Below are 27,971 nucleotides of genomic sequence, written 5' to 3' on the forward strand. Positions count from 1 at the left end.
TTCAAATCTATCTCTCTCCAATTTAGAGATAAGGATGTGGTAGGAGATCATGTCAAAGGTCATGCTGAAGGCCAGGTAGATTATATCATTTTCCTTCCCTTTGTCCATATAAACAGGGCTTCTGAGAGAGTCACAACTCATTCTCCATCTTCTTTCCTTTCTCAGTGCTGTTTGGCCACACCAGAGGCTCTGAGATAGAACTACATGCAAACTATTGCAGTGTTCAGTGTCACCTGGATGCCTACAAGAATCATGTCCCTTATTTTAGGTCTAGCATCACTAGCTCCAGGAAACCCTCTGTCCAGTTCTGGCTTAGTCCTGAATCACTTCACTTCCTGGATATCGTGTCATGAAATTAAGGGGCAGAAGATATAAGAAAGGAGAAAATATATAAAACAACAAGTTGTTATGTGCAATTATCCTACATCCATATGCTTGTGAAGAAACAAGACAACAAATGTTCTCATAAATGAGACAAGCGTGTGAAGTTGGGTAGAAGATACATATAACCATATGCTTTATAAGTTGTGTCAACAGAATTTCTGGTTGCTTTTTCAAAGCAAAACATGTAATTATGCATATAAGTAGCTTGCTAATCGATTAGATGTCGTCAGTGTAAGGGGCCAGCTTCTGTTTTCTGTGAGCTATTAGGGGCCCAATTATTCATCACTAATGATTATGTGCCTGCTGCTACCATTGAACTTAAAGGCACTGAGTGGATATTCGGTCTTTTGTTGTTTAAAGTTGAGCAGAAATATCATATGAAACAATACATAAGGGATAAATCTATTGCTGCATTGTGGTTCTCTCTGCTTACTCTCCTCATAAGATAAGACATGGAATTTCCCTGAATTCTTGTTTGAACAGCTTCATTCTTACATTAGTCACTCTCCAGGTTGTTATAAATTGTAATCAATTAATTCAATAATTGGAGAATGGAGGGAGGGAAGACAGGGAGTTATAACATGAGTAAATTGTCATACAATATAAGGAGGTTCAGCCCTCTGCCTGTGTTTCATATCACTGCCTGCAAAATGTTCTATTTTTTTTATTAAAGGCTCAATAAAGGAAGGAAAACAGACAGAAATTAGCCAACCAATTTCCTTACCTTAATAACTGGTTTGAAGTCTCAGAGACATCCTTAAAAGTAAACCAATGCAGGAATTTCTGAAGCAAAGTTCCATTTGCAGATAAAAAGGCTCACCCAAATTCATTTGTTCCTATGGTGAAAAACACAGAATAATATTAAGATCATCTAATTTGGTGCCATTGATAAATATGAGGAGCAATTAATAAGGTTGAGCTGAATAAAGAGAATCATAATATTTGCTCTTCGGCATGGCGTTACCCTGAACACAGAAACACTCAGATAAAATTTATATTTTGTACAATAGCATTCTTCAAACTATCAAAGCAGCCACTGATCTTCCCGCTCTCATTACAATCTTAACTTGAAAGGTGATCTAAAAAAGATGGGGCTCCTGCTGTTTTTACCAGTTGGCTCTTGCTAGATAAAAAAGAAAAATATTCATCTTTGTGAGTGTCTGTGTACTACCAATTACAATACTGGCTTACAGAGCCATCTTACTTTATGATCACCTTCCTGTTCTGTGCTCCTGGTAGAGGAGTCCAAGCAAAATTTCATGCTCATGCCTCTATTCAGCATCTCTTTGGAGAGCTCAGCATCAATAAGGGAGGTGACAATCCTGTGCTGTATCAGGAATCACAGTGCCTAAATTCAGTGCTCTATTCTACTTTCCAGGACAGGCAAGCCCTCTCGTGCACTAGGGTGAATAATTCAGGTGGTCAGAGTCTACATTTTGAATGTGGTTTAGATCAACAACTACATACTGAGGTAACGAGGCACTTCTCCATTATTCTCAATGAATTACATACATAATTTTATGTTTCTTTCATACTTATTGTATTCACACTGGACTCCCCTTTGAGCCCTGTTGAAAGCAATTCATGATCACATAATTTGAGGCTGTAGGAAAAATCTAAAGCAAAAAACATGTTTTTTGAAATCTTTCTTATTTCCTTTAAAGTAGACATCTATGTTTTGATCTGACACACATCATTAAGGCATGAGGTACATTATTTCAGGAAGTGAGGGGAAAGTAAGGAGTTTTACTAGTAGCCAAAAAACTATCTGAGGAACAAGAGGTAACTGAGCAAGCTAAATATGCATAATGTACAGTGGGATCTACATGAATGAGGAGATAAATCATGTTGTTCAAACAGAAGATGCTTTTAGTTACCCTCTTCTATAGGCAAGTAATAGAAATGAAGCAGTACACAGGATACCAAAAGGATCCCATTCTAGGTTTACTGTGTCTAGATTTAGTATGCTATCACAGTTCCTGGTAGAAATTCATTCAACTTGTTGAGGTTTCCATAACTTTCATATCTACTATTGCAGTTAGATTTTTCAGAAGACCAAATAGAAACTTCCTTGTTATAATTTATGACCATCCTTTATTTTCTGACATATACTTCTAACTTCTCTTTATCTCATAGTGTATGTTTGGCACTGGTTTTGCACTCTCACACCTCCTTTTCATTTTTGCTTGATTTTCTGAACTAGGAAATAAATCTGTTTGGGATTTTTCTTCGTTTGTTTGTTTCTTTTTGTAACTGTGACCATTATTTCCATAAGTACCTTTTTTCCTAATGCTTAATATAACTTTTTTTTTTCTTTTTTTTTTTTAATTAAACACTGTTACCCCTCTGTATCACAGAATGCTACATCTAATCTTTCAAAACAATTACAGGTAACAATTTTCATGGTCATACTTTGGATTATATATATTACCTTAGACAAAAACATTAGAATAATTTCAAAATATCAGATAAATAAGATAAATGTATTTATTGTAAAAATTGAGATCTGGTGCATTTCTATATAGTTGTTATATTCAGTTGGTGTTTACTTATGAAGCAGTAAGATGAATGCATGCAATTTTTTTTTTTTTTTTTGCTAGAATGTCCCTTGCATTTTCAATCAGAAATGTGTAACAAAGAGAAAGAAGGCTATTTCTCCATTTTTGCATCCATTATGAGCTTCTGTTCCTGGCTTTAACCGGCTTCTCTAAGGAGACTGTGGGAACAAGCACGGTCTCATATAAATGCTCCTCTTGTATTTCAGCAGTGTTATGCTATCTCCATGAAGAAATCTCCTTGACTATGTTGACTTGGATATTATAGTTCCTTTCATGTATGTCAGTTATGAAAAATCTTCAGTCTAAGACAGGCAATATTTAGAAGACATCTGAATGTCCACTTCTCCATCCTCAGTACATACAGAGAACTGAGTATCTATGGAGAATTTTCCTACCCCCAGAATTTTGCCTGTAGTTTTTTTTTCCATATAATTTTCATACACACCCATAATGATTCAGAACTTGGCCTGTAGTAAAACAGATGTTTTTCTGTAGTATACCGTCTATGCAGTCAGACACACAATAGCTAATTTTGTTTGCCTATGAAATTTATATTTAGTTCCTTAGCTGTTAGAGAAAACAGTTCAGCTTTGTTTTTGTTGGTTTTTTTTTGTTTGTAAGGTTGAATTTGATTTATTTATTGTATTTTATTTTGAAATCTATAACTTCTGAACTAACATTTTAACCCTCAGCCCACTGGCCAGTGAAGCAGAATTCAGAGATGGATTTCATTCATAGCTGTTAATTAGATAAAACCTCTGATATAAAAATATCCTTTCAAAAGTGAGACCTGGATGGATGGTTAAACTATCCAATAATCTTCTACAGTGAAATTAAATGTGTTATCTTATCTATGCAGACTAGAAAAAGACACACACAGAAGAGCACTTGTCAGCACAAAGATGCATGCAGTTATTGTCACAGGGGCTGTCTCTGTCTTCCATTGTTCTTGTTCACTATTTCCTCATTTTATCATAGATTAAACACTGAGTTTTTAAAATGAAATATGTTTTTATTATTATTATTTTCATATTATCACTCCCATTCTGGTTTATTGAGAATTATTACTAGTTTTGGACATTTTCCAAATTTTTTTCAGCTTTGGAAACTTTATTGGACCTTCCATGAGATCAATGTGTATTTTTTGACCTGTAGGCCAAGTAGACCTTGAAACTTATCAGGATCTCTCAAATTGCTACTGATTTCTCTGACAGCCTGAGTGATTGCCACTAATCACTGCAACCAACCACTAGTAATAAGTCAAAAGTATTCACGCACTGGAGTCTGAAAAAGCTCCTAACATCAAATTTTTACACAGTGTTTTACTAAAATGAGAAAATGACCTTTGGAGCACTTGGAGTCTCTCTGGACATTGATGGCATTGTTATTTGTTTAATTACTCTGAGAAAACCAGTTCATCCTTAGCTGATGTGGTAAAGGAATCTTTAACTTGCATGAGAGAAGGACACCATCGAAATTCTCCCTGGAGAAATGCTGAATTTAGAGCAGTGAAAAAACAAACAAACAACTGGAAGTTTCTGATGCAAAATATGCACTTCTGATGAGAACCATGTTCAGAATAACCTTTGTGAGAACGACAGTCAGAGCACTGAAGGTGGAGATAAAGAAGATTTTACCATTCTTGCTGATAGCTTTCAGCAGTAAAAGATAAGGCCTCTATACTGTTGCATATATGAGCAGAAACTGAAATCTGGAAGTGCCTATTATTTTTCATTGCATGTGAAAGAATAGAAGATGATTAATTCATATGTAGACTGATACTAGGTAGACATTTGAAACTTCTGAAGAGGGGAGACACACGCAATGGAAATAATAGTATTTTCTTTCCTAAGAAGGAGACATCATGTTTAATCAACATGAACGTAGAACTCCTTGATCCAGCACTCTTTATGCTAAAGCATGAAGTATGTTTAACATTTAATCAAAGTAGCATACTGGCCATTCTTGACATTAATATTATATGATCAATCAAGGACAATTGTTCTCCTTGGAAGGGATAGATGAAAGTTGGCAAGAGGGAAACTGTTCAGCTTTGGTGATATGTGACCATGGATGAGTAAGGGGAGCACTCCCCAGATGACAACCAAGAGTCAAGCAAGACCTCCATACAACTCCATGCAAGCACAGAGTAACCAAAGGGGGATGGAGGATCCTTTTTGAATATTAGGTAGTAGGTGTTTCTTCCGTATTAGATAGGCAGAGTACATGTGAATTTATTGTATAAATACAGTGAAGAAACTTGCACTATTGTGCTTGATTGGTGGAAACTTTCACCAGCTTCCAGGACTAAATAAAAAGCCCTGTCTGTACTGATAATGTACTGGCTCATTGCCCAACAGGTAATGAAATCACTTTACAGACATCAAAAAAATACGTTAGACTATTTTAACAGCAGTGGTCGCAGGTAGTTTTATTTAGCATTCATTATTCTGATGAATTATCAATATAAAAACACAGAACACTGAAGTAAAATAAATTCTTATTGAATACCTCTACACAAATGTGGACTTTTAAAACATCAGGAAATAATCTACAAACATTTTGTTTTCACAGACTCAAAATTGTGTAAATGGGATGTTCAGAATAGCATCTTGGACTATCAAATGGTGATAAAGCGAGAGGATCATCCAGTCCTTTCTTGCACAGTGTCACATAAATAGAAATGCTCCTGGAGAATGTGATGACTATTCCCAAAGCTCACATGTCAGAGAAATATCCTCTTCTGTGTTTGGGTATGTCTCTTGAGAATCTTTTAAAAGTTGCATCTCTTCCTCCTGCTTTTACTGTTCTCACACAACTAATTACATTTTTAACTTTGGCCACTGTGACTTCTCTAATATACCAAAAGGGGAAAAAAAAAAGAAGAAGAAAAGGATAGTGCTGCCTACACTTTAGGTCTCTGTTCACAATGACGCAGCATCTGATTGTTATTCAGTGCTCTCCCAAAAACTCTCTTCAGCCTAAACTCTTGGAAGTGAGAAGACATTTTCACCATTTTTCCTTACAGTAGAGGATCATATGTTCTAGGAAGATGCTAAGTAACTGCTAATCAGATGCTAATCAGCAACTTGAGAAAAAGAAATGCTGTGTGTACATACAGATACAATCATAGAACAGAAGAAAATGAATAATTTCAACAGAGTAGCTGAGAGTAAATATGGTCCATGGTGAAGCCATCCTGGCTGTCTCAGATCACCTCCATGTCTTGCATGTGCCTTAACATAGATTCCATAGAGAAAACTTTATTGTCCCAGTTTTCATTGCCAAGCCAAGTCCAAACACACCAAATTCTTCACTAGAACACTTCTAATGGTCCCATTCCAATATAATTGCCAGGCATTCTTGAATATACAAACATAGCTAATACCTATAAATTCAACAGATAACTGAGTGAAAAGACATATTTCTTTCTCACATACTACAAGATGATCCAACAGAGCTGGTCAACTGAAAAGATAAATGGCATTGCTAAGCCATTGGAGAAGGGAGTGGTTTAACTGTAAACTGAAAGTCTGAACCGAATATAGGGCTGAATATGTACAAGGGATCAGATTCCAACTGCTGGAATCCGGCCCTGCGGTGCCTGCAAGTCAGAGGGACTTAAAAATTGAGCAGGCGCAAACGAAATCTAAGACCCAAGCAGAGCACTACACTAAAGCATGAAGCATGACTGCTCAGCTATCAGAACTGTGGCAGCTATGTGACCCTCCTCTTCCTAGGAAATGGAATCACAGAGGGCAGCACGTGACATCCATCCAACCCAGAGATGACTTTCCATCAAGGTGACTCTGGAGCACCAGAGAACATGCAGATAAGTAAATAGTCTGATGAATTTGTGTGAAGCATTAGTAATTCAGCTTTCCAGCTGCACAACAGTAACTTTAAAGTAAGGGATGGGTGCTGCAAGGACCTCTGGAGGGAATTTTACTCAACATTACATGAAAGTATTTCCACAACAAATTTAATAATAAATATGAAACCATAAAATCAATTGCAAAAGCAAACAGAACATGTGGAACATGGGACACTATAACATGGGATAACTCAAGTTATTCCACAGAATACAGTAAACAGCTACAGCCTGTTCAGAATCTGTGATGAGAAAAATGTGCAAATAGGAAAACACTGTCACTGTCCAAAGGACCTGCAGTTCAGTACAGATAGACCTGTTCTGCAGTTCAGTACAGATAGATAAAGTCAATTTTGAGACACAATAAATGCTGGGAAGACAAGAAATTAGGGAGACATTTGCACGAAGTATCTGTAGGTGCCAAGAGAACAAGTCCTCAGGAGACTAGGTAATGATTTTACTTAAAGTCACAACTCTCAGAATAAAACTGGAAGGACAATATTTAAGTTTGGAAGTGAAACTGTGGTTTTAAGCAACAAAAATTTCACTCTTAAAGGCATAATCTAATGTGCTTCCTAATGGAGGCATTCCCCATCTGAATATGCTATTCTCTAAAAGTGAGATTTGCACTTCCTTTTACTCATTTGATGTTGGATGCCACTGAGGATGGAGATCCACTCCCAACTGCGTTCTGTTATGGAACAACCCTATTAGATACTATTGGCATCCAGAGAATGTCTGGGTAGTCTTGCAGGCTCTTCCATTTCCTTTGCACCTAAGTCCTGACCTCATTTCTTACGAGACCTGAGGGATTTTTTTCCCATCAACTTATTGCATGCAGGTGGAATTTTCAACATTCGTGCTTAGGATCTCCTTTCCCAAATATCCAGGGAGAGGCTGAGCTGTACTCATTGCATTCAGAAGAGTAGCAAAAACATCTTGTTTTTGTTTTTCCTTTCCTCTCTAAGAACAGAATGTTTCTGGGGTGGAGGCCCAGCTCAGGAAGAAATGCACAGCCCTTAAGCAATTCTTTAAGGGGAGTGGGAGCTGAGAAGAATGAGATAATTTCCATTTTCCCTTGAATTCTTCCCAGGACAATACACATTTTTCTAGGGGAAGTGTCATCTCAAGTTGCATTAATTAGAACACTGCTTTATAAGCAGCATAAAAGAATACAAAAACCAGTTTCTATAGTCCCCAAAAGAGAGAAAAAATCCAGTACTTCCTCTATGTGCTACATGTGTCAGGATGAGGTACATCATGCTGTAATTAAACATTAGGTCAGATATCATTATAACTTTGGGCACCTTGACTGAAGACATTTGAAATTTAAGCCGATCTGATCACAGAAGAGAATGAGAATGCATAGGGCTCAATTAAGGACTAAAATAGTTGCAACCTACAAAGATAATGAGAGACAGCCTCATTATTACCACCTGGAGAGGTAACATTTCTTACAGAAGTTATACTGAGCAGGAGAAAGAACTTTTACAGAATAACTTCGGTATTAATAGGCTGACTTTCCCAGGGAATTTCCCTCTCTTGCCTTACCGTAGTTTGCTGCCATGTTCCGTTTTTTGAATTTATCGGGTCTAACACAGGGTTACAGTGAAATGTGTTCCAAAAAAAAAAAATATTCCTCTGCCACACCATCCTCTCTAAAAGCCTACCAACATAAGAATCTGATTTATTTAATATCATGGCCTTGATTCTGAAGGAGGAAACAAATATCATTCAGAAGTCAACATCCGTAATGCCGTGCTCGATGCACCCCGGGATACAGTTGGCCTTCCTGGCTTCCTGGACACACTGTTGACTCATGTTCAACTTGCTGTCAGCCAAGATCCCCAGATCTCTTTCAGTAGGGCTGCTCTCCAGCATCTCATCACCCAGTCTGTAGGTGTAGTCAGGGTTGCCCCTTTCCAGGTGCATAATCTGGCACTTATTCTTGTAAGGAAGAATACCAGGAGGTAGGAAAAAGTGCATTTTTGCCTCTTTCATATTTTTTCCTTCATGCTAGTTTGACAACAAAAGGAAAGGTTAAAATGTTTGTTATTAAAGGAGTTCTACATTTCAAATTAGAGTTGTGTCTGTTCTTACTCTTGCTTCATTTCCAAGGCACTGCAGGACTTGGCAGATCATAACATATGTCCCTGCTGGGAACTGGAAATGTTCAGAGTGGGATGTTGACAAAACATCTCTCCATTGTTTTAAGATTTTTTTTAATGTTCTGTGTTGACTGTTCACCCTGTACTAGAAGCTAAATCACAGACGTGGCGTGGTCTGGAGTTAGGGCACTGACTTCAGAGAAACTGAGCACTTTGGGCTTCTTAATGACTTTTCACTGGTGAGCCAAATCTATACAGTAAGTTTTTGGAATGGCTGGTTCTTTTCTTGAACACAGTAGTTTAGCCACGTCTGCTGTCACAAATTTGGTGCAGATTCACCAAATACAGAGCATACGTTCAGCTAAAGTATTTGTAAACACACAAGAATTATGAGAGTCTTATCCGGACGGATACTCAGCTGGCTGGCCCCCACTCAGAACACACAATGTCACATATTCCATTGCATCAGTATGTGTGGCAAATATAGAACTGAGGATAATGAGTGTAATGAAGCCAGCACAGTTCATGTACCTCACAGTGAGCCTGAGATTTTCACATGAAGGTAAACAAATTATTGGGTATGTCAATATTCTGGACAAAGAAATCTGTCAGGATTAAAAATTGAACAACTCTTTTTTTTTTTTTTAATTAACATGCTTAATGTTATTTCTTTCCTTCTTCTACTTCTTTTTTTTTCTTTTTTTCTTTTTTCCTCTGTAAGCAATGACTATGAACAACTACATCATTATTTTTTCCTACTACTATAGAAGCAGGGGACAAGTTTCCCTTTTCTGTCCTGCTATTTGACATTATTTCCTAGAAAGAAGATGACAAATTAGGAAAAATAAATTCTTAGATTTCATTTACTTATTTATAACCAGCAACAAGGAAGGAGAAAAACGAACTTAAAAAAAATCCAAATTTTCAATTATTTTATATCTTAAGGGCAAAAGGGCAAAATTTCCAGCTGGAATTTAGCTACTGATATATTCATTGCATTTCAATGTTTTACACAGAAAAAATATTTTCTTCCCTATGAAAAACTTATAACTATTTGGTTCTGGTTTTTGCTTTGCTTGTTTGTTTATTTGGGGTTGGTTTTTGTTTGTTTTCCAGTTGGAAAGGCACGAGAGCCTGCAGTTTAAGCATAATATTGTTTATAGAGTGAGACAAAGACCTGTCAATCATCATTTTCCCACATATCTACAGTAAATATAAATATTAAATCTGCAAACTCTTTTTGATTCCTAAAAATGTGCTGCTTGCATAAAACTGAACAAGGAAAAAGAAATTTTGAGAATTAGGTACATAAGGGTATCCAGTGAGAGTAAGCACATCCATGTTTTCTTACAAATTACCTGAATATTAGCTAACCATACTTTATTGAAGTTGTTTCCCATAGCATGGAAAATACAGAGGATAGTTTATCATGCAAATATGCAGGACGATATCTAGACAACATTCAGTTACGTCCATAGTGTTTCATATGAAACACTACTGAAACAGCTATGTTAGAGTTATTCTAATTTATTAAAAATTGTGAGAAAACTAATGTAGATCTGTTCTTTATTTTTAATTTTTCTTCTTGTGTTTGTGTGTTTGTGTTTGCTCTTTTATTCCTTTCCTTTTATGACTAAATCACAATATCTTGGAAGACAGAGCGGCAAAGGGAGATAACCTACTACTCAAAGGTTCTCCACCTGTTACTTGTTACTGCTAGGCTGGATTGCCAGTCCAAAGTTAACCCTACTACCTTCTTCCAAGTCTATCTTACATCACTGTTCTTGTGAGTTTGGAAGATGAAAAGCTCACTTAAAAGCATTAATATACTGAGATATTCTGTATATCATCACATGTCACAGTCAAGCGATACGGGTATGTCTAAACATACCATAGCAAAACACAACCCTATGCGGAGATAGTACCTCAGATCCACAAACATTTAAGTTCCATGACCGTGGCCAAGCGCCAAAGGTAATAAACCTTAATTCTTAACAGGTTTTAAAAGCTCTGGCTTTGTACAGTGTTAATGTAGCTTGCAATGGATCTAAGCTAATAGCAGAGCTGACTGGGAGTGTGTAAGAAGTATCCATACTTGCTTTGATGTGTCTGTAATATCTGTCATTCAGCAAGGTATCTCTGCACGCAAGAAAAGTCCAGATGGATTTGCCAACATTTTGGGTGTAAAGGAATTTTTTTTCTCCACTTAGCAAGGACAACATGTAACAAAGTGATCAAACAGCTGAAAAAGATGAAGAGCTTCCTTTGATTGTAACAGGTATTGTACTGAAGATTTTTCAGGCTTCCTTTATTTAGATATATAATGAAGGAAATGTATTGAAAGTTTCTATATTTAGAGAATTCTATTCTTACTAAAACTTCCTCTTTTTTTTTTTTTTTTTTTTTGTCAATGTCATTCTTCCAAATGTTATCAGGGAAAAGGGAAAACATCAGTTATACTGAAATGTGGAAAAGATGAACAGACATCAGTTCATGAATGCGAAGAAATAAAGGAAAAAGAAACAAACAACCAAAAAACCCTCGGGGTGTTCTATAAGCTATTGCTGTAAGCTATTGCTCTTTCTTTTACTAAGATTACAGAGGTTTTTTGTATGTTTTTGTTTGGTGTTTTTTTTTTCCTGAAGAAACAGAAAATTAAAAACAAATAAACAAACAAAAACCCTCAGTTAATTGAAGGAGTTTACAGCGACCAGAATCCACATTAACAAAACAAATATCCCAAATCAGCACACTTTCGGTTTAAATTCCAAAATCAAAATTTGAAAATGCAATCTAGAATTCCAGATCCATAACTTTGGAACTGATTGTCTGAAAGAGCCTTTCAGACAGTCTCATAATTTCACACAGTAGCTACGAAATGCCTGTCATATGCACTCTATATATCAGCACCATCTAGAGTGCATCACTAGAAACAACTCCAGTAATATAAAGCTAATATTCTTTACAAAGTATGAGTGTATTTCAGAGGAACTTTTTTCAGATGTACTCTTTTTCAGTGAGTTCCATTTCAACCATACTTGATTTATGCAACAGAAGAGAGATGCGTAGACAACATTTTTGTTACTGCAACTAGAAGTGATGGAAAAAAAGTTATTGTGGTACATTTTAGACTCATCTGAACCCTATAAGCCAATGACTATTGTTTCTGGATTGATCATTAGGTGAAAATTCATCAATTAGAACATAGGGAGTGATAACAATGATGATGATGATGACGATGATGCCCAAAGCAGATCAGAATCCTCTTTATTCTCCTAAATCTACTTCAATTCTCCAGATAAATGGAAGCAGATTGTTGTAGTTCTCAGTAAACTACTTAGCTAAGAGTTAGAAGGTAGAAGCAAACAAATCAGGTGGGTAAAAAGTTAAAGGCATTGCATGTTTATGAAGCAATGGTTTTTATCTTTATTTCTATTGATGTTCTGTTTGCAGCCTGCTTCTATCAAATACCTAATTATATAAAATCAATTCCTATATTCTGACATAACAGCAACAGAAGATGGTAGGAAATGTATGCTATGGGAATCACAACTGGTTTTCCATTGCTTTCCATCTAGGCAAAATGATGTACAGCTTTCTTTGTTATTTATTTACCTTCATTTCCTTCCACTTTAACTGGATAGGTTCTAGATTACTATTGCGCAATTTCAGTTAGATACTGTAAAAATTTAATGCAAAATTAACAGTTATACCAGTATATACTTTATATACTTGTTTACGAGGCAAGTGAACAAATCTACAAAAAGTCTATGTAATTTACCAAATAAAAATCCCAAATAGTACATATTTAATAGAAGTGCCAAAATGAAAGGGAAATGACTGAGAAATGCTTAATCAATTACTTTTCTAAACACTGAAGTCCATGGGAGCACAGTACTTGCCTGTGGTTCCGGTAAACAGACACCTGATGCAGATATAATAGTCTGGGGGCTGCTTATTTTCATTTTTTAAACAAACAAGTTGTTAGTACAGCTGCATTAAGGTCTTATTTTGGTCTGACTTAAAGAATAAACAAAGTAGGAACACAGCTTAACAAAACAAAGCAATCTTATCCTTTATAGATATATATGCAAAAATGCAACTGTAGGCAAGTACTGGTAATTCATTTCTGGCAAAGCAGTTCAGGGTACTGAAAACAGACTTCCTGCTCCACTGAAAAGCACATACTGAACAATCAAAACTTCAGATCTTTACTGCATTATGTGGTCTTTTTTAAGTAGGAGATGACACTCACTAATAAATGGGACCAGAACAGCAGAGGACCTGTCTTTTCTCAGAAGGCAGCACTCCTCCACTCCCATGGATCCCATGGCTCATTGAGAACATTGCTTATGTTCATTCCTCTCCCTCCCACCTTCATGGCCCAGTGCTGTTTGCCTTCCTGGTACATCTGGATTGCTGCTAGGAGAAAGTTACTTTTCCATTGAATAGGATGAGTGAAATACTTTCCTTCTGGTCCTCTCAGGTGTGGTACTCTCAGCTGAAACTAATAACTGATAATATAACCACAGGGCAATGGAAAGCATTGACATTCATTAAGGAATAGTCAACAAAACTATAATAAAAGATGTTACAAACCACAGTGAAGAACTTATTATCATTACAAGTAAATAAATGCACTTGCCATAACATGAAAATGCATCAAACATACTGCATGCTGATTAATAATGCACTTAAAAAATAAAGATATTTAGTTATGATAACTTAGAATGATTAAAAATAACTTATACAAATGCTTTTTTTTTTCTCCAGAGCACAAACATTGATTCACATGCTGAAAATTTTTCCCTTGAGCTACTCCCAACTTTTTTCCATCTGAAGATATTCTGCATATTTCTTTGAAACGTGTGAGGCTATATCCTGTCCAAACAAGGACAGAGAACCATCCAGACCTTGGTGGGGTTTTTTGTTGTTGTTGTTTTTTGCTTAATAGATCATTTTGGATCTATGACATCACAACAGTACGTTTTATGTCTCTATGTAAATCCTTGACTGTAGTGTCTTCAGATCATATGACACTTGAAAAAGGACAACTTGATTTGAAAGCTGAGCACAGGGGTTGAACGGGAGTTTTAGATTTTCTCAAAGAACAGGCTATTGCCTTTCTGTAATAAAAGCAACTGGTCTATCTAGAAGTAAATCAGTTGGAACAAAGAAAGGATTGTGAACACCTCAAGATGGGCGGTGGAGCAAGTTCTGAGAGTAAGGAGTCGGCAAGGAGATCCAGAGAACTGGAAAAGAAACTCCAGGAAGACGCAGAGAGGGAAGCCAGGACAGTCAAACTACTGCTGTTGGGTAAATAAAATAAAAATTGTTGATAATATTCTTCCATTGATGTGTTATTTTGCTCTAAAATTTTAGAACAACGAATTTCTCTGAATTTACTAATTTACTGGAAGAAAATTGTCCTGTAACACAAGTACAGCATACTTTCTGGCTGTAGATATATCCACCACTTATTGAAATTGATTGTTTTCCAGACTGTTCCACTGCATTTTTTACAGAAGCCCATAGAAGGGATTTTTTTTAATGTATAAAAATGCAGATAACAGAACAGAAGGTAGTAAAATGAAATAATGTTATTAAGAATAATATGAAAAATATTGCTCCTGTTGATTCAAACTCAAGTTAGTCAAAACCAGAATCATATTTAAACTTTCATAAAGTTTCAATAATTTTGTTATATTACTAAGAAAACTAATTGAAAGTCCATTTATTCCAACATCCTGCTTCTGACCAACACTGATCCACAAAGGAAATACATTAAATCCTTAAGAGGAATTTAGAGAATAAATTTGTAAGATAAGCAGCTTGATGATATATTTTGATCTTCAAACCTTGGCACTCATACTGCAGGCTGTCTTACAATAGACACAAACTTACTCCTAGAAAATACGTATGTATTTAATATTAAGAATACTAACACAGAAAGTTTTCCTATATATACATAGTCCTTTTCTTTTTCTTTTTTTTTTCTTTTTTGACATTCTCAGCATTACAATTCTTTTAGTAAAATTCTTTGAGATCAGTTGCAAGCTATATGAAAAAGGTTTCAATTTAATTCAAGTTTTACATTGTTGAATATCTGCTGAAGCAATGTGTATAAGGGGCACCACATCAACTTTTCTACAGCCAGCTGGTGAAATGGGTAGCCAGCTATCTGGCCTTATCACCAGAGCTTTAAGCTAGATTTGCTAGATTTGATGGGGGAAGGGGATGTAGTGCTGAGAGACAAAGAACCAGAGAACACTGCCACTTGAGGAAGAATGGGAGAACTTCTGATTTGTCCCAGAGGAATCTGCAGTGCCTCTACACCAATGCACACAACACGAGTAATAAGCAAGAGGAGGTGGAAATCATGTTGCAATTAGAAAACTATGACCTAATTGCAGTCATGGAAATGTGGTGGGACAAATAACATAACTGGAATACTAAGATTGATGTCTACAAGCTTTTTAGAAGGGATAGGCAGAGCAGAAGGGGTGTGGGAGTTGCCCTCTGTGTTAAGTTGTGGGTAGATTGCCTCTCAGAGATGCCTCTGAGAAACAGCCATGACCAGGCTGAGAGCTTGCTGTGTCCTCTGATGCATCATTCTAAACAAATTGAATAACATACAGAAACTAAAAACAACACAATTGTTTATATCATGTTCTGTGACCTCAGCAAACACATTTTGTATACAGAGCTGATAATTTGCTGTTTATAAAACACACACATGGAGAGGAAGCAATAGAAAAATGATGTTCTTGAGAAGCTGCCTAGTAGCCAGGAGAGCTAAGCCCTCTGTGCTAAATGCTGCTGTGCTATCAAGGCCATCCTTGCCAGAAATTTTCTCTCTGCATATTTATACTTTAAAAAAATCATACCAGAACTCTAAGATGAAAATTTTATTTCTTTTGCTTCAGAAAATAGATATGATCAAGCCATGTACCACATTGCATGAAGTTTATGTACTTTGTAGGCCAGCCTGCAATTTGTGTGTAAATTGCAAAGCATGCCACAACAGCTGGTACTCACAGTATCAGATATCAACAGTGACATTTCACAGAAAGAAGAACTCACTTGTAGATTAGACAACTATTACAAATTTGAAGTTGATTACAACTCTGAATTTTATTAGTCCATGAGAGTTTCCAGTGGTGAGTGCTGGTCACCCCCATCTCACTTGGAAGTACTCATTTTTCGAGTATTTAGTCTACCTCAAGATGACAAAAAGTCAAGTGATGTTTTTTTTAGTTTTAGACACAAATATTCACCTCCACTGAATACCGGGGGTCTCTAATAATTGGTCTGAACACAGAGTTTCACAGTGTAGACAGTTAAAATGAATCTAATCCTTCACAATTACCATAGTTCTGAGAATAGAATAAACTTACTGCTATCAGTATCTGTTCTGAAAGCAAAGACTTCAAGAACAATAATCCTATTGACTGGAAGACAATGTTTCTTTTTTTTTTTTTTTTTACTTTTGGGAGGATGAGTGGGAAAGACACTTAAGAACTTTATACCCTCAAGGGAGAAGAGAGCTAATGAAGAACTTAGATCTCTTTACCAGTTTGTTTCTCCTGTGGATGAATTTGCTCAGCTTGGTAAGAGGATCAGAAAGATATGATTCTCAGAGCTCTAAGCACCACAGATAAGACTCAGGCAGAGGTGAGACACATGTTCTGATCTTAACTAGAGGATTTTCTCTCCTCGTTTTTTGCCATTTCACAAGAAAGTCTGTGGATTCTGTGACAAATTTCAAACAAAATATTCATGTGGTAGTACTTTTTATTTTCTTGCCTTTCCTTCTGGAAAATTTCCTAAACCAAATCTTTATTATCAAAAAAATAGCTGTAAAGAGATAACAGCTATTTATTTTGAGACAGAAAAGAAACATAATATATTTTAAAAAAAACTACTTCAGCAGTTCAACAGATATTAATCTTTAATTTGTTACTCTCCATGGTATCCACAAATATTCAAACAAAGCATAGTCATTAACAGTCTGCGCAATGGCACAGAGTGTACCCTCAGCAAATTTTTTTTATGATGCAAAAAACAAGAGGAGTGGCTGATAGGACAGAGGATTGTACTATCATCCAGAAGGACCTTGACATGCTGAATAAATGTGTTGATATGAACCTCGCAAAGTTCACAAACAAGAAGTGTAAAGTCCTGCATCTGGGGAGAAACAACTTCGGGCACCAGGATGTGCCAGGGACATGAGATGGAAAGCAGCTCCACAGAAAAAGACCTGGAGGTACTGGTGGACACCAAATTGGACATGAGCCAGCAGTGCACCCTTGCTGCTAAGAAGGCTAACCGTATCCTAGACTTCATTAGGCAGAGTATTGGCAGCAAGTCGAGGCTGGTGATGCTTCCCCTCTATTCAGCACTGGTGCTGTGTCCAGTTCTAGGCTTTCCAGTACAAGAGAGACATGAGCATACTGGAAAGAGTCCAGTGTAGCATCACTAGGATGACAAAGGGACTGGAGAACCTCTCCTGTGAGAAAAGGCTGAGGAAGCTAGCTAGGACTGCGTAGCCTTTGGAGGAGGCTCAAAGGAATCTCATCAGTGTCCATAAATATCTGAAGGGAGGGGGCAAAGAGGACAGAATCAGGCTCTTTTCACTGGTGCCCAGTGACAGGACAAGAGGCAATGGGCAGAAACTGTAACAAAGAGCATTCTATCTGAACTCCAGGAAATACTTCATTACTGTGCAGGTGACAGAGTACTGCCACAGCTGTTCAGAGGCTGTGGAGTCTCCAAAAGTCTCGAGGACATGGAGCTAGGCAACCTGCTCTGCGTGTCCCTACTTGGCCAAAGGCTGGAGCAGATGGGCCCAGAGGTCCCTCACGCCTCAATCAATCTGTGATTCTGTGAAATTCTGCAAAGGAAAGCAGAAGAATCAAGATGCAGCTGAGGTATTGGGCTTAGCTCTACTTTGAATTCAAACAAGTATCCTTGACTTTCAAGGCACCTCCAGTTTTTTTCTCTATTCCTGCTCTATCTGTATACTTTTGTGCACTGTAGAGGCTGAGTCTTCCCGGAGCAGAGGAAAAATCATGTCATGCTGCTGGGTGACATTCTGCAGCAGCCCCGTGCTTTCAGCCATACCACAATGCACTTCTTTTTGAGTCTTCCCTGAAGCCACAGTGAGTCCAGAAGCACAGATAGCATCGGACTTGGGAGGTCGAGTTCAAAACATCCCAGCCAAGAAGAGAGGCAGTTACAGGCTGTCAGACTGTTTGTTAGGAACAGTGCTGAAAGAAGATGTAGCACATACCAGGACACAGTGGCTATCTTTTGGCTCCCGGGAGCACAGCCAGAATTTCAGGCAATGAGATATCTCTGCCTTTATTTTCCATATTTTTATCCACCTCAAGGAAACCTGGCATCCAAATAGATATATAGAAATCAAAGGTAAATTTGAAATCAACTAGAAGTATGTGAAATGTAAAACACAGGCTATGGCATGTTACTTGTCCCTGTCAGGCAGAGACCTTCACAGATCTTCAGAGATTGTTATTCAGAAGCTAATTAAACTTTCCAAGCTTTATGACAAGACTGACTTCAGCCTAAGCCCTACTGTTTTATGTAGAAAATTTGGGCTAGATTACATTTTCCCTCTACAGTGCTTCCTAAAGGAAAGTTACCCTCAGCTCCCCCTGCCGTCTTGCAAAGGCTACCCAGTGCTCTTGCTGCTGTTTGCATGAGCAGAAGATCCTGCAGTGTGTTGAAATGCAGCTCTGGCTCTGCTCTCCCATCCTGAGGAGCAGGCTGTACAGGAAAGGGAAGGAAGAGAGGAAGCAGATGCAAAGTAAATTGTTTATGACCCATCTCTGGGGTACAAGTACTGCTATGAGTAAAGAATACTCCAGAGCAAAGCCAGTGTCTGAGAGTTATATGTTATTTCAGAGGGCTGGAGCACCTCCCGTACGAGGGGGTCTCTGAGCCTGGGACTCTGAGGAGAACTTATAGCGGCTTTCCAGTACCTGAAGGGGGCCTACAGGAAAGCTGTGGAGGGACTTCTTATAAGGGTAGGTAGCAACAGGACAAGGTGAAACAGTTTCAAACTGGAAGAGGGTAGATTTAGACTTGATATTAGGAAGAAATTCTTTAATGTGAGGGTGGTGAGACACCAGAACAGGTTGTCCACCGAAGTTGTGGATGCCCGCTCCCTGGGAGTATTCAAGGCCAGGATGGATAGGGCTGTGAGCAACCTGGTCTAGAGGGAGGTGTCTCTGCCTATAGCAGGGGAGTTGGAAATACATGATCTTCAAGGTCCCTTCAAATCCCAACCATACTATGATTCTATGATTCTATGAAATTAGAGATGAACAGAGGTAAACAGATGCTTCCATAAGATATAATTTATGCTGCCTATTCTATTTTAACCTTGTCTTCCAGATCTGGAAGAGAGCTTCATTTCTATGTTATGCTTCCTGACACTAATATGCAAAGGAACTTCTTCACAGTGGGGCTGATGAAGCACATTCCAGGGAGGTTGTGGATTCTCCTTCTCTGGAGATATTCAAGACTCCCCTGGACTCTTACCTGTGCACCCTGCTGTAGGGGGCCTGCTTTGCACAGGGGTTGGACTCAATGATCTGTACAGGTCCCTTCCAGCCCCTACAGTTCTGTGATTCCGTGATTCTGTGATCTTTACATGAGATAAATGTAGGAATTCCTAGAACTGCTCGCTTATTTCTCTATGGAAAGTGCAGCAAATGCTGTCACAATGATAGGGTTAAACCAGGTTCTTCAGAGAGAAATTGAAGATATAAAAAATGACCTGTGGTAAATTTGCATTTTGTTCAAACTGTGGCAGGTGGCAGCATCAGATCATTTTGCATAGTCTTGATGTTTTTCTTTCACACTCTGCTGTTCCTATTGTGAGCATTAGAAAATGTTTTGTGTATGGTTTGCTGTCTTGAGTAAATTAATTGAGTAAATTAATCTCTGTCATTTAAATGTTATTAGATCCACAAAATCTGTTTGGGAAATTAACTTGTTTGTTCCATTCACTGAGGAGCCCCTAATTACAGTCACTATGCCTTGGGTTTCCTCTTTTGTCAAAAGCATTCAACACTGTCAAATGAGGTAAATGATAACCTGCAAAAAGGAGAGCAATAATGAATCTTGCCCCAAAGATTCATATGCAAAATTAAATCCTCTCTTCATGTGCTTTTAAAATCTAGCTCTTGTTTGGCAGGTGTGGCCAAGTCCTGTTCCTCACCAATCTCGCTGACAGAAATTAAAATCAGTTAAACTCACACTCATTTCCTGTGTAAAGGTTTCTATTGTGATTACTAACTTTGCATGATATGAGAAGGCCAGATTCATCAAAGTAATCTAAACAAAAGTTAGCCCCACTTCTGAAAAATGTCTGTGCAACCAAGTGCCTGCATCTCCCTGACAGCAGTGGAGTTTTATTGCAGAATTATTCCCAAGCTGTATCTGCTAAATGGCACTGCAGGTTTCCCTCTTGCAGCAGTAGAATATGGGACAGAGTCAATATAGCACTATCAAGACATTTGCTCTTGTACTTCCTCTGCACCATGAGATAAACCACACAGACACGCCACTTTTCCAGTTGTTTAAACAGACCGGAGGGTTTGGCTTATAAAGTCACGAAACACATTAGATGAGAAGCTACAAATCATGTAATGAACAACACATTGTCAGGAGCCACAGCTCTTTCCATGTCTTTTTGCCCATATGCCCAGCTGATGGGGACGCAATTAAAATATAATCCTTATCTTCTTTTCTTAACAATTGAAGAGACTATGTTTTTGCCTTAAGTGACTGCATGTTCCTTTTTTTTTTTCAGAATTAATACTTTCTCCAAAATTTCATAACTTATAATTACTGGAGAGGGTTATAGTTAGTGAAATGGGGATCTGGAAAATCTGTATTGCTCTTCATAGATATAAAATTCAGTTCCAGAGTAGTATTTTTAATACTTGCTACTTCTTTATGTATCAATAACATCTTAATATTCCCCTTCTGCAGGTGCTGGAGAGTCAGGAAAGAGCACTATTGTAAAGCAAATGAAGTAAGTACATGGATATTCATATCAGTTGTTGAAATTGATATTTGCAGCATAAGTTGTCTAGCTAATGTCTTAATACAATATTTATGCTTATTTGAATAATATGCAGAGAAACATCATTAAAATCATGTTTTCATTCAACCACATAAAGACAAAGTGACTAAGGTGCACAGCTGGACTGGTAATCAAATCTGCTCAAATAATGCACAACTTCTTGCTGAAGAGCAGAGAAGCTTCAAAATTGTCTTTGGTAGGAGATACAGCACTGTGGTGAGATCATAGAGATATAAGACAACGGGGCCATAACAGATCCACCTAACCTAGTATCCTGTCTCCTCCAGTATCTACTGGAAGATGTTTCCAGAAGATTATCAGACCAGACATGGAAGCACACTGTAATACTTTTACTGAATATCCTGCTGATATCTGGTGATCTGTGAGTTAGGCAGCATCCTGAAGCAAAGAACTGGAGGTGGTATCATTGAGCTTAAAAGCCCGCAGTTACTTTACATCTGGTTTCTCCTGTATCTCTTTGAACCAACGTAAACATCAGCGTTATTCAATGGCAACTAGTTCCACAGCTTAATTTCACATTATATCAATCATCTCCCTTTGCTCAATTTTAATTCAGTCCTTATTAATTTCATTTGATTTCACTGTACTTCAAATGAAAATATTGAAGTATTCACATTCACATTCACACAACAGTACTCAGTCATTTCTTTTCCAAACTGAATTCCGTAGAACAGTGTTGGTTTCCATGTTATTATTCTAGATCCTTCCAGTGGCCAGAGTGATTGTTCTCAGGTCTTTCACAGTTCAGATGAGAAAATATTTAGTTGTCAACCCATACAGTGAGCTGCTACCCACTGTCTAGCATGAATAAGAACAACCGAGAGCACTGCTTTTAGCAATGGCAGGGTAATCATACTATAATCAAAAGGGAGGAAAATAGACTGTACAAGCACAAATACAGAAATCTCTGTTCAAATTTGGATTAACTGGTATAGAATTGTGACTGTGCATAAGTCTACAACAAGAATATTTGTGGTAGATATTTGTTCAACACGCACATGGATGCCACACAGATTGAAGTCAATAGTGTTATGTCTCCATAAATGTTCGGCAAATATCATTATATGTCAATGAATGCTATTTTTTCCACATGGAGAAATTCAGTTTTGCTTCATACTCACTTCCATGTCAGGTGCCATTTTGTCAGACTGCTCCTCTGCTGCCATCTGTCACAGCAAAAAAACGGTGAGAGAATCTTGATGGAAAGATTCAGCCTCTACTGTCGTACCACCAACATCCACCTCTGACATCATGAGCCAACATCATAAAATAGGAGGCATTACTTTCAGAGCAGCCCCTGTAGAGAAAAAAATTACACAGGCACTATAACTATTAAGTCATGACCCCACTCTCTTTCTGTGTAAGAAAAAAAATGTTTTACTAAATCAGAAATATTATTTCTCCTTTAAGTTGTCCTAAATACATTGTTTATTATCTTCACCAACATATTTTTAAAAGTGAAGTAAAAAATGTTATATCATAAAACCAATTTGCTGCTACTTAAGCACCTCATTTTCTAATTGGACTGATTTAAGACCATGTATTCAATAGTTGCCTAATTATTTTTTGTTCCAGTTCAGTGGCGGATGACTTCATTTTTGTTTAGAGTTGCAGTTAGAAATCACTCACTATGCTATAAACCATGGAAATGGGCTGAAAACTTCACAAAGTAGGAGAGGATTGAAGATGTTCCTCTGAACTGAACACTTTAATAAGGCAGATAACCCTAAACAGCTTCAAAGAGAGGTCAGAAAATGACAAAGCTAAGTTATCTTAAAGATATGCGCATATATGAGCTGTCAACCTGAGCACAAATGTGAACTATTTTCCAAGAAAAATGTTGATGAAAATGATCACTTTTCACACCAAATGTCAACTTTCTGTCACAACAAATTTTTTTTCCTAAAAAGGGGAAAATTGCAGTTTAAAAAAAGTTGATTTTTTGGTGAAGTATAACATTTTCTAGAGAAGGCTGCTAAGTGCTTATAAAGGGAGTCATTTTGCTGAAAATACAAATTCACACAAAAATCAGATTTATTTTACCCCTATTAATATAATTTTCTAATTCCTAAACCTTATTCTTTCCAGAGTGAAGATTTCAGTCAAAGTTAAATCATTCCACTTAGCTTTGCACATTATCTTCTGATGCTCCAAATATAAATATGTTGCAAGGCCTGCCAAAAAACTAGGATGATTATGGAGCAAAACTAAAAAGAGAAATAAAAATGCTTTTCTGGAGCTCCTTGTTTCTGACTCTCTCATTTCCAATATGTGAGACAACTTGTTTAAAACCAAATTGAATATTTCTGTGCTTTGCCTGAAATTTTCAGTGCAAATGTACCTTGTAAGACTCAGAACTATAACAGTTCAGTAAACTAAAAGCAGGAGAAAAAATATCTGGTAACTCATCAAGCCTGATGGGACTGAGCCCATGCCACCTATCTGGTAAGAACCCACCTTGTTTAAAAATAATAACAATAGTAAATAAAATGTGGAGAAAAATCTTTCCTACTGTAGGAACATAATTTAGATATGCCTAGCAAAACACTTCACAGATTCAGCATCCTGCATGTATTTTTCATATGTTGTTTATTTTATCCAAGGAAGATTTTCTGTTTGATAGAGAGCTCCTTCTGGCTATACAAGATGTCACCTTGTTTTAAAATCCTTTCTTAACAATGATGGATGTTTAATAAAAGCAGCAAAATTCACTACTGATTTAACAGGCTGGCTAACATATCTTCTGCCAGAGGACATAAATATATATATATTGAAAAAAAATGGCACATAAAAAGCCTTGAGCAAAAACAAGGTTTTGTTCTGTAATTACATATTCTTGTTTTATTTCAGGATCTTAAATGCTCTTCCTCTCTTTGTTCTTCAAAGGAAAGCATGAAAACAACACATAAAATAGTCATTTGGGGACTGCATTAAGGTCTTGCCTTCACTCTTATCCTGGATTTTTGCAGCCACAGGCAAAACACTTATCTTCCCTATACATCCTGTTCTGGGCACTACTGTGAGAGGCTCAAAGCAGTCAAACCAAGCTCATGTGCTTCATGAAGTTTCAGCTTATTTGTATTTTGTTATAGAAAAGCACCTGCTTTCACAAGTAACAAGTGGAAAGGTGGAGAAAATATGCTTAAATACAATGTTCCATATTTTGTGATAAGAGTTCAAAGAATTTTGATTTTAAGGTGATCTGACCCATTAACAGAGGCCACCAATAGCAGTGGGGAGCTCTGGGCTGCATGGTGCTTTCTATACAGGCCATGGCTTAGGCCATCCCCAATCCACTGCACTGCCATCGAGCTGTATCAAACTCCTCCAAGTGAACTAATCTTCCATCCCAGTGAGACTTCCTACATCAGTCAAATCACCATGTTGACGCAGGGATGTATGTATGCCTCATGTGCAGGCAAAAGCACAATGAGATTCTTTTGAATCTTGCAGATTCACTTGAATTGACGGTGAAAACACCATTTAAAATAAAAAGGCTTCAAAATAGGGTATATAGATCTGCCTGTTCAAACAGTGGTTGTAGAATCAGTTAGAGAACGAGTGTCTCCAACAGTGATACAAATGCAAATATGGAACTTTTGAATTCCATGATATACATGACACATTAAGATTCTTGAACTTTCAGTTGTGATCTGGGATGTGTGTATGCAAATGAACTACTTTCTGACAGAGCTGACCTTTCCCCTTGCAGAAAAAGTGTCCCCTAAGCACACATCTGTAGTCATTCTGGGCTAGATTGTCAGATCCTTTCACATCACACCTACCTGCTTGTGTAAGTCTGTATCTCTGGCAAGAAAGGAGGAAAGAAAATGGTTATTTAATAACCTGGCCTTCATCTCTGAACGCCTGAGGTGAGGAAGAACAACCTAGCAGCCAACAAAGGAGCTTGCTGTCTGATCATTGAAAGTACACTACACCAAAACAAATGAGGGCTGTATCCATTGTACAGCTAGCTGAAAATTGTCTTTCTTTTCCATCAAGACACAATCTGCACATTGATCTTGGAGAATTTCAACCCCACACCATAGTTCAGTCAGGCAACATTATGAAATTACAATCCCTCTCTCAGAATCATATTAATTGAATTTGACAATTAAAGTTCTTTGACCTTTACAATATAGGGCAAATACTCCTGAATAATACCTATCTTCCCAAAGATATTATTATAGATAATAATATTAACATATTTCATGAACTGGAAGTTGGAATCAGTGCACAAATAAATATGCTTTCTTTTTTTTTCCTTGAGAAGTATCTTGCAGTGCAGAAATTTAATTATATTTTTTTTTCCTGCACAGATAAGATTCAGGTTAAAAACAATAGTGACTAAACAAGCAGTGTGAGAGCCCAAGTCTAATACTGCAGATTCTAATAGTAAAATATTTGAGATCTAAGTCCAGCTATGCATCTTGCTTTGAATCCACAGGAGTGGGCTGGGGATCTGTACCAGAGACAGACAGCATTACTTTATGTTGAGTCATAGGTTACCTATTCACTAAAACTGGGAAGTCAAAACCTAGCTTTGTGTCATTACAGAAAACACTGTTAACCCATTCCACCAGAATAGGCAGATTAACCATTGATTAATGCTTCTCCATGAACCAGATGGATTCAACTCTTTTTCATACAAAACAAAACAAAAAAAATCTGATCCAACTTTTCTTGTTTTTCCTTTGTAATGCAACCTGTACACTTTTTTGTTTGTTTGTTTTTGCTCCAGGATCATCCATAAAGATGGTTTCACATACCAAGAACGCATGGAGTTTCGACCTATCATTTACAGTAACACAGTGCAGTCTATCCTGTCTATAGTGAAAGCAATGACTAAGTTAGGGATCAGTTATGAAAACCCCGCTAGAATTGTGAGTATGAAGTTCTTTGTCTTTAAGTAGGCATTAAAATACATTCTTTTGAAAGTAACAGGAGATTCTAATAGAATAAAGTAAGAGAGTTCATTATTCATTTTATTGTAATATGATTGTAAAGCAAGAGAGTTTAGTATTTGCTTTACAGTAGTGAAAACTAAGTATTGTTTGTTACAGATTCTACAAGATGTCCTTATGTTAAAATACATAAGAAAGAAAGAAAGAAAGAAAGAAAGAAAGAAAGAAAGAAAGAAAGAAAGAAGAGAAAGAAAGAAGAGAAAGAAAGAAAGAAAGAAAGAAAGAAAGAAAGAAAGAAAGAAAGAAAGAAAGAAAGAAAGAAAGAAAGAAAGAAAGAACATTTTCTTGCCTGTTTAGGCATTTATTTATTGATATTGGGAAATGTGATAAGTATTTCCCTTTTAAGAAAGAAATCTGGGGCTCAACCACATAAGGAAACATCATTCAGACCTGATGGGAATACCTCAGTTTTGTCTTGCTCCTGGGGCAGAGACTTCCACAGTGTACAGAAGCAACACTACACACTGACACTGCAGAGAAGTGGAGTTTGACTTTCCTGGTGTGGTTTGGTCTTGTGTGGTTTACACAAGAACACTGAGGAAAAACAACACATTCCAGACTGTCCAACCTCCTTAAAGGAGCTTGTAACACTGATTTCAGCACCTTGTGAACTTTATCAAGAGACTTTAAATAGGATTCGTGAAGTCATCAGGAAGTAGTTTTGATCAGAAATTTGATTAGAGAGACAAAAAAACGTAGAAACTCAATTCCCTCTTTTGTGCTCTAGAGCAAAGGCTAGCAATACCGTACTTGCGTTCAGTATGTTGGTTCCAAATCACAAAACTTTGGGCTTCTTTTGGCAAGTAAATTGACAATACCTGCTTATTTGCAGTAAGAAGACCTGCGGTCTTCTGTTAATTTTGCAGAATACCTTTCTTCTTAGTGCAGTGATTAGTATGATGTTTGTAATTCATATATTGCTGAGAATTTCCCAAAGGTCTGTCAGAATATCAATTGGTTCCAATTTCAGAAAATTCTGCACATTCCCTAAAGATTCATCTTAGAGGGAATTACATCTGCTTATCTGAAAGGAGCTCTCCTTGTTCCAGGATTCTGTATCTCATTACAATGACATATGGTAGTTTGACCTAAAAACTGATAAACAAACTATTCAGAGGTTACTAAAGGACGTACAATCATCTGAAAACAAACAAACAAACAAATAAATAAATAATGCTTTCTTCTCTTATTCTTTTAAGAGTTCATGCCCACAAACCATGCAAAGAAATGTAAAAGTGCCCTAAACCAGCATACAGAATATAGGCCCATGTGAATATGCTTCAGTATGACCCAGTCTCGATTGAAATAGAAACATGTAATAGGCACTGCATAAGGATACATATGCCAGTCTACATGGCCTCAGTCAGACCAACCTTATAAAACCTGTATTTGAAATCTATACTTGAGATAAGTTCTGTCCGTATTCCATAATTCAGCCTACCAAACTTTCTGAGAAGTTCACACATTTTTACTCATCATTTTTCCCACTTGCAGCCCTGAAGGCCAATGGTATCCTGGAAGAGGGGTGGCCAGCAGGGCAGGAGAGGTGATTGTCCCCCTCTATTCTGCCCTTGTGAGGCCCCAAATGGAGTACTGTGTCCAAGTCTGGGGCCTTGAACACAAGAAGGATGTTCTAATAAATTTTCCACCAACCTTATTGATCATTTCTTCAATCCAGTGTGGTTATAAGAGCATTATTAGCAAAGATGTCAAAGGCCTTGCTAAAACCAATACATGCAACATCCTCTGCTTCTCCTCTTAATCACAAACTGAATTTTACTGTAGAAGACAAACAAGTTAGTTACGTGAAATTTGCTCTTGGTAAATCCATGCTGACTGTTCAAAAACAGTGTGTCTAAACTATATGAAGACATAAGTGATTGAAAAGAAGAAAATTTTGAATTTATATTCACTTTACTTTTGTCCATATTAGACAAGTGTTTGTTCAAT

The 27,971-nt window shown here is 37.2% G+C and overlaps 1 protein-coding gene and 1 long non-coding RNA gene across 3 annotated transcripts in view; one reads left to right on the top strand and one right to left on the bottom strand.

The window, feature by feature from the left end:
- Positions 1–26,490, bottom strand: LOC124417676. Its single transcript, XR_006934337.1, has 3 exons — positions 26,425–26,490; positions 22,179–22,354; positions 1–1,220 (listed from the first exon to the last, which is right to left on the bottom strand). It is a non-coding gene; the product is annotated as an uncharacterized LOC124417676 (long non-coding RNA).
- GNAT3 (G protein subunit alpha transducin 3) overlaps positions 9,433–27,971 on the top strand; it is a 31,639-nt gene continuing 13,100 nt past the window's right edge. The window contains exons 1-5 of one of the 2 annotated variants that reach the window (NM_001267811.2): positions 9,433–9,483; positions 11,132–11,199; positions 13,695–14,237; positions 20,943–20,985; positions 25,799–25,940. In NM_001267811.2, the coding sequence (NP_001254740.1) occupies positions 14,120–14,237; positions 20,943–20,985; positions 25,799–25,940 (303 nt within the window). In that variant the 5' untranslated portion in view covers positions 9,433–9,483; positions 11,132–11,199; positions 13,695–14,119. Of the gene's footprint in view, positions 9,484–11,131; positions 11,200–13,694; positions 14,238–18,806; positions 18,968–20,942; positions 20,986–25,798; positions 25,941–27,971 lie in introns of those variants that run through there. The other variant, NM_001397166.1, reaches the window with a different exon arrangement.

Source organism: Gallus gallus, chromosome 1 (genome assembly GCF_016699485.2).
Source record: "Gallus gallus isolate bGalGal1 chromosome 1, bGalGal1.mat.broiler.GRCg7b, whole genome shotgun sequence".
NCBI classification, from domain to species: domain Eukaryota; kingdom Metazoa; phylum Chordata; class Aves; order Galliformes; family Phasianidae; genus Gallus; species Gallus gallus.